This window comes from Glossina fuscipes, unplaced genomic scaffold (genome assembly GCF_014805625.2).
Source record: "Glossina fuscipes isolate IAEA_lab_2018 unplaced genomic scaffold, Yale_Gfus_2 1, whole genome shotgun sequence".
Classification (NCBI taxonomy): domain Eukaryota; kingdom Metazoa; phylum Arthropoda; class Insecta; order Diptera; family Glossinidae; genus Glossina; species Glossina fuscipes.
This window is the reverse complement of record NW_023998415.1, coordinates 2,056,043-2,069,525: the sequence shown is the minus strand read 5'-3', so window position 1 is coordinate 2,069,525 and position 13,483 is coordinate 2,056,043. Positions and strand designations below refer to the sequence as shown.

General features: G+C 34.1%; 1 protein-coding gene across 1 annotated transcript in view; it reads left to right on the top strand.

Moving 5' to 3' along the window:
- Window positions 1-113: 113 nt before the first annotated feature.
- LOC119645057 (sensory neuron membrane protein 2) overlaps window positions 114-13,483 on the top strand; it is a 46,773-nt gene continuing 33,403 nt past the window's right edge. Inside the window, exons 1-5 of the mRNA XM_038044872.1 lie at window positions 114-271; window positions 342-489; window positions 580-717; window positions 1,749-2,009; window positions 2,109-2,541. Coding sequence (XP_037900800.1) covers window positions 478-489; window positions 580-717; window positions 1,749-2,009; window positions 2,109-2,541 — 844 coding nt within the window. The 5' untranslated portion in view covers window positions 114-271; window positions 342-477. The remainder of the gene's footprint in view (window positions 272-341; window positions 490-579; window positions 718-1,748; window positions 2,010-2,108; window positions 2,542-13,483) is intronic.

Genomic DNA, 13,483 nt, shown 5'->3' with positions numbered 1-13,483 from the left:
CAAAAAAAAAAAAAAAAAAAAAATTGCATAATCCGACTTCAGTTATGGAATCATAGAACTTATTTGATATCTTTGATTTACGTGTAATTTTTTCTTTTCATTTTTACTTTCAGAGTGTAATAATTACCGACGGATCAGAGCAATATAAGCGTTTCGTACAGTTACCGCAACCACTCTCTTTTAAAGTTTACGTATTCAATGTAACAAACTCGCATAAAATTCAACTTGGTGCCATACCGATTGTAAAAGAAATCGGACCATATATCTATAAGTAAAATGCATCAGTAAATATGAAAGGCAGAAATGAATGTCATTTAAAATGTACTCTTTAAACTTCTTAGACAATTCCGAACAAAGCGTGTACAACACTTCTCACGGGACGGTTCCAAAATTACTTATGTACAAGACCAACTCTATATATTTGATGAGCAGGCTTCGGCTCCGCTGCGCGAATCAGATAACATCGTGGTATTGAACATGCATATGAATGTACGTAAGATGAAAAAAAATATATATATCAAATACTTTTATTATTTATTACTTTATTTTATACCCAAAAACCAAAAAAATATATATCAGGCGTTCTTGCAAGTATTCGAAAAAGAAATCACCGATATTTTGCAAGGTTTCGCAAATCGAATCAATCATCGTTTAAATCGAACTCCAGGCGTTCGTGTATTAAAACGTTTAATGGATCGTATACGTGGGAAACGTAAAGTAAATTTTTTCTTGTATCACTTTTCTGTTTCTTTTCGACAAAAACTAAAACCAAACAAAAAATTGATTATATTCGGTACACACCGAATATCTTAATACTCATCATCATTTTTGCGAACGTAACCACTTTAGATATAAACATATAGCGTGAAATAATCAAACAAGTAAAGTAAACAATTGAAAAAAAAGTCGTTAAAGTAAGGCGTGGCAGGGATCACATGAAATCATTTTGACCTTGAGCTTATTTAGAGTGCTGGCAAACCTAGCTACAATGTCTAGCGCTCGCATTGGAACATGGAAACTATGATGTAATATAAATTTAAAGGCATGTTTTAGCTTTTGAAGGTAGCTTCATGCCTACCCACTCCGATGTAACCCCGTTCTCTGTCAGACGTTGCAACTTCAAATCAGAGGGAGGAGTAAGCAGAAAAGTTTCAATGAAGTATTTCGAAATGATTTCAGGTAGACAGTTTTTATAGGATCTTCAAAGACCCTTCTAACTTTTTTTGCAACCTAAAAAAAATATTTGGATGCTGAGTATAAGAATAAATTTTATATTAGCAATTGCTTAATCCTCTAAATGTAACTGAATTCTAAAAAAAAAAAAAAAAAAAAAAGCGAAGATTTAATTAATTAATGCTCGACAGACTTTTATTCTAGCCCTAATGTTCCCATTTTCATTTTGCATGCTTCTTTAATCCTATTCGCTTTAACGCTATATAATCGTGGTTAATTCAATCATTAACAATGGATTCTTAATTACATAGATTAACAATGGATTCTTTTTCTTATTAATTTACATAAATTTAGAGCCCTTCAAATGGGTCCATAATATATTTCTAAGCGTTTATGATAATGTGAAAGTAAGTTGGGTTAATGTAATAACGTAACATACACATATATTTGCAATAACATTATTATTGCTTGCAAGGGAAAGAAATTTGCTTTTAAGAGAACATTTTACTTCTATTCTATTACTACTGTCATCTACTAATTTCGTTTGGCTTTCTTTCTCAATTTCCCTCTTTTAGTCGGTTTTAGAAATAAGCGAAAATGATCCAAGTCTGGCCATATTGTTAGTGCATTTAAATGCGAATTTAAAAGGAATATTCAATGACCCGAAATCGATGTTTGTTAGCACTACCGTTAAAAATTATCTCTTCGACGGTGTACGTTTTTGTATCAATCCTCAAGGTTTGGCCAAAGCGATATGCAATCAAATCAAGGAAAGCGGCTCGAAAACCTTACGCGAACTAAAGGATGGTAGTTTAGCCTTCTCCTTCTTTCATCATGTAAGTTCCACTAACTTAAACAAATTCGATTAACGCGTACATGGCTTTCTTTCTGCCTTTACATTTTTAACTCATATATAATTTTATACTTCTAAATAGAAAAATGGTTCCGGCCAAGAATTATTTGAAGTTCATACCGGCAAAGGTGATGCTATGAAAGTTATGCAAATACAAAAACTGGATGATTCGCACAATTTACAAGTTTGGCTTAATGCTAGTGAAAATAATGAGGCTTCAATGTGTAATCAAATTAACGGCACGGATGCCTCTATGTTTCCACCCTTTCGTCAACCGGGTGATAATATGTACATTTTTAGTACCGATATTTGCCGTTCAGTGCAATTGTTTAATCAGCATACAATCGAATATAAAGGTATACCCGGTTATCGTTATTCGATTGGTGAGAATTTCGTTAATGACATCGGTCCTGAACATGATAACGATTGCTTTTGTGTTGATAAATTAACAAACGTTATTAAACGTAAGAACGGTTGCCTATATGCCGGTGCATTGGATTTAACGACTTGTTTAGGTAAGTTATGAATAATGAAATCAATTTTACGATGATTAGTTTCATTAATTTATACATAAAATTTAATTTATATATTCAATTATCGCGCTGACCTCAATTCAAAGCATATCATATAATAAACTTGAAACTCTCTTTCATCATCATCGAGTTCCCTTCTTATTAAATCAAATGTTTACCTATAGCACTTTTTGTTGTAAATTTTTGATATCTGAATACCGAGAGATAGTAATACAGTAAGTTTTGTCTTTTTGATTATTTTACGTTTTATAAAATCGTAAGTCGCTCGATAATTGCAAAAACTAAAAATTGAAACATTTTAATATGCTTTAATGAATAACCTACTATAGCATGCTCAAAAATTGTTTCTTGCCGCTGTCATCGTTCATTGTAATCCCTCAAGTGGGAGTGTGAAAATCATTACCTAAACGTTTATGAGTTACAATGTGAAATAAATTAAAAACACATGACATATTAAATTTGTGAGGACTGAAGACACACCTACCCATTTGTAAAATTGATCGATTCCCATTTATGTGTAATCTTAATGAAATTCGTTCACTGACATGTTTTGGCCCAAGAACGAATATTGGTAACAATGACTATTTTTGTTACCCTTCTGCAATTTTCAAAATTTCTCGACAAAAACGGCTGAATGACAGTATTGAAGTGTACTGAACGGATATGAAAAATTTCATTTGAAGGCGCCAATGCGTCCATTTCTATACGGTCCGTTTAAGTGTGCCATTTAACTAACTAAAAAACTATTTCTGGTCAAAAAGTTTATCGATTCGAATGTATTAAATTGTAAGGATGGTTCAGGGCTAAGGTACGACGCAAGGCTACCTTCAGGCCTTCATGTCAACAAATTTCTAAGCAAATTAATTGAAACGTTACTTTTTTCTGTAATTCTTCTTCATTCATCAAAATTATTAGACTTAAGACAATCAATTCGCAATAAGAGAAATTCGTTCAGAGGGAGAAAATCCACTTGCAAAGCGAAAAACTCGCCCATGAATGGTATGTCCTTTCATGACGAGAAATGTGGTGCGTGGAAAAGAAAGCTAATAGGTGGAAAAAAAGCCCTTACATAGTAAAAGCCATTGCGCGAAAAAGAAAACCGTTGCGCAAGAAAGAAGAACAATGAAACTTCATTAGAAAGCTTTGGTAACCGCAGAATATTAAGTCCATGTTCAATTTGTGACTATAGCCAGAATGCTCGCGTAATCCAATAACAGCGATCGTAACATAGAAATTCGGAGTACTGGTGAACTTGGAAGAAGATCTTTGTGTCTTTCAACAGCCTACCCGAATAGTTATGAGATTTTTGACTCCTTTAAAAGGAAGAATGTAATCTCTTAACATGTATAAAATGATTTGTTATTATAGTTCGGTCTACCGGCAAATCTATAATTCGTTATCATACCCTTGGCGAATAGTAAAAAAAATAAGTTAATTGCAGCAAGGGTTTAGTTCGTGGACATATCCCATTTTTCTTTGGAGAACACTTGCTCTGGACGTGCTCACGTGTAAGAACCCAGCAAGAACAGAATCTTGTTTTTCTTCTGCATTTAAGCGATATTTGTTTGAGGTAAATACGTCCATTACAACTTTCATCAAACAGTTATTTAGAAAACTCGATATAAATCGTGTACAATTGTCATCGAAACCAATGCAATCAGATTGGAAACTCGAACATCATGCGTTTGGTATATACGGCCTTCCTTCGGCTGGAATGGTGAATGTCCCGACCCTTTCTGGTCGAGTAGGACGCTAAGTTCGGGCAGCGATTAGTTACTGTATGATAAATGTGAGTGTAAAGGAAGCCAGCAAATTAGCTTTATTAAGAGGAATCGGCATGACACCGTAGATTGGTTCTCAATTTATTTCACGAGCGACCAGAAGAATGCAAGTTCGTATGCCATGTTTTGTATCATTTCTGCAGCAAGATTGATGTTCTCGTAAAGTTACCATGGTTTCCAATTAATATGCTTGGAGAAGTTATTGAGATCTATCCAAGTCGTCATATCACCTTCAAAAATTCCACGTTTTGGTGCAATTCTTTAATGCTTGGAGTGTGAATTATGTAAATATATAGGGTGCATATTTATTTAAATAACTAATCACTCGGGGGATGTATCCTATTCGTGATGGCCAGAGAGAAGACGAAGGGAAGAAAGGGAATGATATATGGAAGCGGCCGCAGCCTAGTGAGTCTTTACCAATCTGGTGAGTACTTACTCACTATAGTTACGACCAAAATAATCTCTATTCCACTGAGAATTGAACCTGCGAATACTGACTTGTTAGTCACTGGTCTTAACTATTCGGTTACTCTTGCGTTAGGCAGTCCTTAAGTGCGATAATGTCCGGGTTACAACACTCCAGAATTCTTTGGGCCAAGTGGTGCAGTTAGCTTTAATATAGACGTTGATTTCACTCTCAGAATAATTATTAAGAATGAAGGATTTTGTGTGAGAGCCATGTGAGAAAATCATCTTAACCGCCTTTCAACTTCTATAAATAAACTCCTTAACCAAAGTGTAAGGTGTAATTCGGGATCCTGAGTGTTATATTGTTGCTGACATTTGACACTACATACATGTGGACATAACAACAGCTACATGTGATATGAAACTTCGAATAATTTGGGATCCACGCCACAACGAATCCACAACGTAACTAATAGTGGATAGGATCTAGAAGTGGAAACAGAATGTAATTTTTGTTACTGCTGCAGGAAAAACACAAAAGTCCTGAGTGATTGTTATATGCTGTGTTGTGATGCAGTTGTGTTGCTGTTTTTATTGCAGCCACTGCTGTTGGTTTTAGAATTTTATTTGTTGAACTGCTTCGTTTCTGTTGCCGTTTTATTGTTGTTGTTTTTGATCCTCCGTCTATTGTTTTATTTTTATTCTGCGTACAGCTATTGCTGTTCATCTTGCTGGTATTTTTGTTGCTGTTTGTAGATGCTATTAGAATTGCTAATACGGTATACTGGTTTTTGATGATGTTGTAATTGTTGTTGCTGGTATCGTTTCTGCTGCTATTGTTGCCGTTGCTATTGTTATTTGTGTTGTCGTCACCATTTGTCGTTGTTGATGTTGCTATCGCCATTCTTGTTTACGTTGTCATTCCCTTTGTGCTATTGTTATTGTTGGTTTTGTTGTTGCTATTGCTTTTATTATTTTTCTACTTTAGACTCTTACAGTAGATATTGCTTTGCTTTTATTGTTGTTGCGGTTATTGCCATTGCTGGTGTTGGTTTATTCGACTGCTGCTATTGAATTTGTTGTTTACTTTACGACTGTTGTTCGAGTTATGCGCATTGTTTTGATTCTGTCTCATTTCTTAATGTTTCTTTTTGGTGATGTCATTTTCATGTGCTCGATCAGCACTAGTTGTTATGCATTGGCTATTTTTCTCTCGCCAAAATTTTACCCCTCAGAGAGTTCGTTGCCGTAGAGCGCATTTTTGCATCTAACGTACACGAATGAGTCAATATTTTCATGCACCCAACGAAACTCACCCTCCGTCCGATTAATCATTCTCGTTCCTTTGCTTTGATATATTTTATTCAGAAACTTTCATGTTGTATTTTCACCAGAAACTTGATCTTGTTAATTCGTATTTGAGAATTGCAACTATGTCCCATTAGTTAATAAAAACCGCAAAGTGGTAATTCCTCGTTTTAATAATATAAAGCATAATCAGACCCAAGCAAAACACGTCAACGTTCTTCAATGAATCAAAATCTATATTTTGATGTCTATAAGGTTATAAATTTATATATATAACATATATATGTAAATATATATCTATTAATCAAGAAAACAAATGATTAATCTACAGCTTAAATATTGCAAGACCGGTTCTGTGATGCAATGTTGTAAATAGATATTTTTGCGTGACCTATTCGCGAATTCTCCTAACGAACCGGGCAAATATGAAGAGAAATAGTTTATAAGAACAATTGCATCAGCTTGGGAAAGTTTATATCTTTATTGTATGGGTTGTGTGATAAGCAGCAGCACAGCTAATATCCAGCAGTAGTATGTAAGATAATGCGTGTACAGAACAAATAAACACTAACAATATCTTGATCTTGTAGACATTAAGATACTTGCAATATAAAATTGATAAACAACCAAGGGTGTTCTTGCAGTATAAAAGTGGAAAATGTAGATGGGATTACGACCATTTTTAATCCCCTCCCTCATAATTGTTCCTTGGCCCATATAACAGTAATTTAACAAAGAAATCAACTGTACCGAATAGATCTACTTCTTGCACATATTTTTTAGTCAATTTTTTGTGTTCCACCACATGTAAGCGTACTCATGAAAAGAAACACTTAAATGGCAACATAGGCTAATTTTTTATGAAAATGGGTAAGGAAAAATACAATTGTTTACAACAACATTCGTTTGTTATTAAATTAGTTCACACCAGTTCACGTCTTGGGCTATCTTCCCTGTACAAAAAGTAAATTTTGTGGTATTGGTAAAATAAAAAAATGCTTGCCCGACTATAGTCTTTTTACATGTTGGCATAGCTCTTAAGTATGCCTTGGTATATATTTCAATTGCATATGTAGTTAATAACTTCTTCAAAGTGGTGATATTTTACTATCGGATTCAATTTTTGCCACAAATGGGTCGCAAACATGTATTTCATCAGCTTGCTCAAGGCCTTTTCCGAAATCTATATTTTACCACAATTTTTTTTTTTTTCTTCATCTGCTTGATATTAATACAATGTTTAAATTTTTATTACGTTAATTATTTAAACTTGTAAAAAATGGCCCAAGTTGCGTTATCTCTTATTGTTATTTATTTATGTATTTTTAATGAATACCTTATAAAGTTTAAATTTTTATATATTATTAATTGCATTAACGACCCTACATGTCCGTTTATTATGGGCGCTATAAACTTGTTATATACATATAATTATTGCAATAACCAGAAGTTTCGGTTAATTATGATGCAATTAATTTTGATTTTATAGATTCTGTTGTATTATTAAACAAAAACAAAATATTGAAAAGGTTACATGTTCGCATTCCTAGATGCTTTTTTATACTAACTGCCGGGGTATATGTTAAGGTCGAGACTGACTTTCACACATCCAGAAGTGAATATTAGAAATTTTCGTTATTTACATATGGAATCCAGCTAAAATAAATTAAGGCATGCACCTGTCTAGCACAAAGCCATACACACAGCCAATACATTTCTAAATCGGAATCGAGCCCCTAAGCCATTACAAACATGCAAAAGCTTGGCAACCAATAACAGTGAACAAACCCCATTCAATTTTCAAATCATACGAGAATATCAAGGTTAGAAGTTAATTTAAATGGGACATAGGCAAAGCGCGCGTATTGAGAAGAGCTGATTACACAGAATTTAAAGAATCGTATATTGGGATTAAAATATTTACATTTCAATTTCTGCAAAGGTCTCTAAACGAGTTGATTATCTCTACATTGGCGAAGTTTTATGAAAATAAAGTTCCTAGAGAAGCGATTAGGAACGTTAAAGTTAATTTCATCAAGTGATGGCAGCAGATGAAAAGTACCATTTATTAAATTGACTAAGAAAGACCCACCAAGAATAAATCTAACTTTCTCAAAAGAGAGTAAAACTAACTAAAAGCAATCCATTTACTGAAGGACGCAAAGCGTAAGCACCGGATTTTATGGAATCTACGGGCCATCTATAGGAAGAAAACCACAGAACGGAAGCATACCTGCTAAATACTGCCTGTTTATTACGTAAGATTCGATGAGCTATAAAAAGCTACACCATTTAATAAAACCTAGCGGTGACGCAGCTTTATTAACGAACAGTTTAATGGACAGATTGAAATGTACTCTTTGGCGGATAGAACCCCTAAATCAATAAACGGATCTACATTCTCCAATTTTTCTGAATCGATGAAAATATTCAGTAGAGAATCGACTCCTACTTGAGAATTGAAGATTCTTACAATTTTGTTTTTTAGATTGCATTTCAACCAAACTATCTAAGTCAGATTGAAAGAAATAAGACTACGGTTCCAAGGTAAGGGGAAAAGAACGTTAACAGTTAACATTGTCAGCTTGCATTAAAATTTAGCTGGAGTTAATCGTCAAAAGAACATCATTGATACATATGATAAATAGAAAGGCTTCTTTGTGGCTGCGTTAAGGGACACCTGACGTCACTGTCTATTCATTAGAGGTGACGGAGTTAAGCAGAATTCCGAATGATCTATTATGAAAATAAGAATCTATCCATTTTAATACCTCTAAAAGAAATCCACAGGCATGAAGATGGAAGAGCAATAATTTATAATTATCTAGGTCAAAAACTTTACTAAAACCAGCATGGACAGCATCTGCGCGTGATACACTATAGAAAGCCTCGAAAACGTGGCAAATCGGAGGACTCATAACGGTTAATCTTCGTTTTAGAAAGCTAGAAATAGAGAAATAGAAGATTTGACAGCGAAAGCTATGTAGGTGCGACACTCAACTTAGCAACGCCTTTATAGTTCTGGACGAGATATATGCTACCACATTTATGAAGTGGAATAAGGAAGCTACTCTTCCAACGTAAAAGGAAACTGCCTGCTTTTAAAGAGTGATTGTAAATCTTTAAGATAACCATACTAATACGACCTTTTCTAAAATAACCACATTCGGAGTCGAAACCAAGTGATTTGGCATGGGTAATCATCAGCTAAATTGGAATCAAAGATAGAAAAATTTCAGCGTAAGTATTCAGTAAAGGGATTCGAAGTTTCAATGTCACCAGAAAGGTTGGAGCCATTAAAAGAAATGGAAAAGGAATATGTAAACATTTATCTTTTGTAATTAAAAAAATTTGTAAGAGGATTTAGGGGATTTAGAGAAGCGAGGATTTTATCGTTTAAAAAAATTTGCGATAACTTTGATGATCAAGGTAATCAAATCTGTGCTTTGCATTAGACCAAAGCAAATAGTCGTTTTCATATACTTTCTGAAAAGCTTCTTTTTCCCATTTTTGTAGTATTTTAATACTTTGTTGACCCACTGCGGGGAAGAACTTCGAAGGGAGAGCCGTCTACTTGGAACGGATGCGGCAATAGCTAGATTTAACACATTGGGAAAAGAGTCTGTTAGGGTTACCATATACACAGTAAAAAAAATAATCTGGGATATATGATATTTAGGCAGTAAAATGTTGAGTTTATTTAAAACGTCCTATACATTTGAGAAAGTAGGTCTTAATATGTTAGCGTTATTGAACAGGCGGTTCTATTTGCAATGAAAGGATAAACAAATTGCTTAATGGTACGGCTCCTCAGGTAAATTAAATGGTGAGCAGCTACATGCAAAGATTTAGCAGTCTGCCACTATAATTAGAAGTATGATTATATTGAAGAAGGTAGTAGCTTGGTTCTCTTTGACTGCACCAGAAGAGCTAGAGACAGAGAAGGATTTATTATTATTGTTTATAGTTTTTGAGATTTGAACGGAATGTGAAAATTGGGAGGAAATTATTTTGCCCCTTCAGCATAGCTGAAACGACGAGGAGTGCTCTGCTTATTGGTGCTGCCAGCAAAGTTTGCAATGGGAGAAATGTCTGCGTTATGTATCATCCGAAGGCAAGAATAGAGTGTTAGATACCTTTACCGTATCTGATAATGAAAGATCCTTAAACTACTTACTTACGGATGAGCAACAACTAAAGACCCAAAAGCTACATTACATGCTGGTCTTTTAGAATTTGAAGGCGAGTTACCCATTGAACATCGTTTTAGATTTTTTCAAGCTTTTCACTTAATGCTGTGAGATCTTTGCCAGTTTCTGAAAAACCCTGTCTTGAATTCAGAACAAGCTTATAAGAATCTATGTTTTGCTTTCTGCAATCGTGGCATAACTAAAGTAATTCGTAATGCGTCTGCAGCTGGTCCAGTTATACCAGCATATTCGCGTAACAGTGCCGCTCATAAAGTCAACAAATAGTGAAGCGATCAGATTCTAGGTCTGCTTTGTTACGGTATGCTGTAATTAGATATTTCATTTTCGAGTAAAACAGTTTTTGAGGGGAAAATAAGGCATTTCAAGTATTTAGAATGTATACTTAAAATAGCATAAAAATTAGCATTATTAAAAGATTGAAACTGAGGCAGCCGAGATAAGTTTAGCGAACTGTGAATAAAAAGTAGACTACCAATGAGGATGTTTAGAAAGTAACAATAAACTATACAGCAGTAAACAAGAAATAAGAAAATGATGTAAGAGCATAGCAAAGGCCAAGTGATATTCCAACTTGCAACGGATTCAGAGATCACTGGTTGGCAAATTGTTTAAAAATAAACTTTAAACACTGTAAATATCACCAACCAGAAGAATTTGCAAAGTATGACCACATATGTAAACTAAAAAAAGCAAAAATGCTATATGGCGACAAGCTCTGCGGTTAAATACCCTACGCCACCTTACAATTGTTCAAATAAGAGATTATATGAGAAGTGGTCGAAAAAGTCGATCGATGCAAACCATTTTCAACAGCGTTCGTCCTTGGGCCAAAACATGTGGATATACCGAATTTCATTAAGAAATCTTACAAATTTGCGATCTATAAACGTAAGAAAACGAGACGGGCCGAGGGACTGAATAAATCGATATATTAAAAGATATGTCTACCTCAAGTTCCTCTGCATGCCGCATACATCCGCACAAACTTAATATACCTTCACCCTCACAAATGGTGGAGGGTATAACAAGTCAAACTAGCCAAAAAAAAAAAAGAAGAAAACAAAGAGGAGAATACACACAAGACCACCAAATGCTGACTGCAAAAAACAAAGTGATATTAACACTTTACCACACTCCGATAGATATAAATTGCAGATATAATTTCGTTGTTAACAATTTTTCATTCATTGCTTAGGCTTTTTAACCCATTAAAACAATAAAATGCCTATCCATCTTTAAACGAGTATATCGAATCCGAACATCAATTTAAATAAAATCAAAAAGAAGGCGAAATCCCTAAATATCTTCATCAACGAGTACTGAAATATTATCCGGGCCAAACCGGTACTTCCACACACCTTTTATTTATTAATGAAAACTATATACGCCTTTAATGCAAACTCCAGATAATCGTTAAATAACAAAAATATAAGAAATATTACAACGACACTTTATGTTGTCTTGATAAACAATTGTTGAAAATTTCCAACTGCATGTATTTTACACGATATGGGATAAAATGCATTTCAAAATTTCCTATATTTTTTTCCCCGACTGGCCGTCAATTTTCCATCTTTTGTGGGTTTCTCGCAAGCAAAAGTTACGGTATGTAGCTTGCCTTGTCGGACTTCATATTGAAGGAAACCAGTTTTAAATTGTATTTTCAATTTTGTGGTTTGCCAAGCAAGCAGATGAATCGATGCAAGACCAAGCTTGTTTTGAACAATTTGTGTATAAATGTTAGAAACGGATTGCATTCTCATAATTTTGAGTTGTATTTTTTTTTTACTTTAATTCAAGAGATTCAGTGCCGGAGCATTTTCACATGTTGCAAACAAATCACGATTTGTTTTCCTTGCCGCTTTTTTCTTAATTACAATTTAAAAGGTCCTAAACACATCAAGCAGGGTAACTGATAGCATTGGGCGCCCAGGACAATATGTGCTAACAGTAATCTTTTAAATGGTTTTTGAAAATAATTTTAAAAGTTGAATTATTGCGAATGTCAAATGAAAGAAATTGTTAAAAAACAGTTTATTAATATACGTTTGGAGATGAAGTTGGGGTCATGTTGTCTATATGACGTGTGTTTGCTAATCTTCTGAATCAATCAACTAAATAATTAGTAATTTTTTTCAACAAACCAGTAAATAACAAAGTGCATTAAGTGCATTCACTATGCGAATATGCATTTAATTTAATTACATTTAATTACAAATTATAATTTCAAGATACAGGGAAAAATTATATCATTTGCTGAACGCTCATTTCTTTTTGACAGCAACGAGCTGTAGTCAATGTTAATCCGCCATGTAAACGTCTAATGCTAATACGACATAAGAGCTATACATATTTCATTATTTATCAATAGAAAAATTCCCACCAACTATTTAAAAAAACTAAACTAAACAAGTTTACGTCCCTCTCTTCCTTTCTCTCTCAATCTTCTTATCACCTCTCTAGCTACTCTTCCTTGCTTTTATTCCAAATAGAACATAAATCTTATACGGAAACTGTTGATTAAGGAGAGCAAATAAAATCATTTTCGTAGTTCGAAGATCCAGTAGTAGTAGTACTAGTAGTAATAAGACTAGACCTAGTGATTTCCTAGACATTGGCCTTTAGTTTCATGATCTAAATAGACTACTGAGTGCATGCGTATTTTTGTCTTTCTCTTTGCTCTTCGCTTACTGTGATAAATGTCCAGCAGTTTTCAAAACAAAAAAATGCTGCCACAAGTGTATTACATTTAGTCTCATATTAAACTTTAAGCAGCTACAACATCATAACGAGAAATTTAAAATGTGGTTTGATTAAATAAAATAACGCACATCGTTGTATCAGCAACAAATAAACCCGTACTTGTTTTCAAATTACATACAAATGTTTCTTAACTTAGTTGACTGATTCATTCATAAACTATGACGAAATTCATGCAATCGCCAGTTATCTTGTGCATAGAGATCGTGTTTATATTGTTTAGTTTGACAAAAACATCGTCAAAAACTTTCGAACGTTGTGAATTCGCCAATATTCTACGGTATTATTACGAATTAGATTTAGATGAAGTAGCGCGATGGGTTTGCATAGCGCAGGAAGCCAGTGGTTTAAATTCAGACTTGCGAAGCCTAGACTCGCACGGGCTATTTCAAATCAACGAACGGTCCTGGTGTTCTCCTCCCGGATCTGGCTGTAATATAGAATGTGATAAAT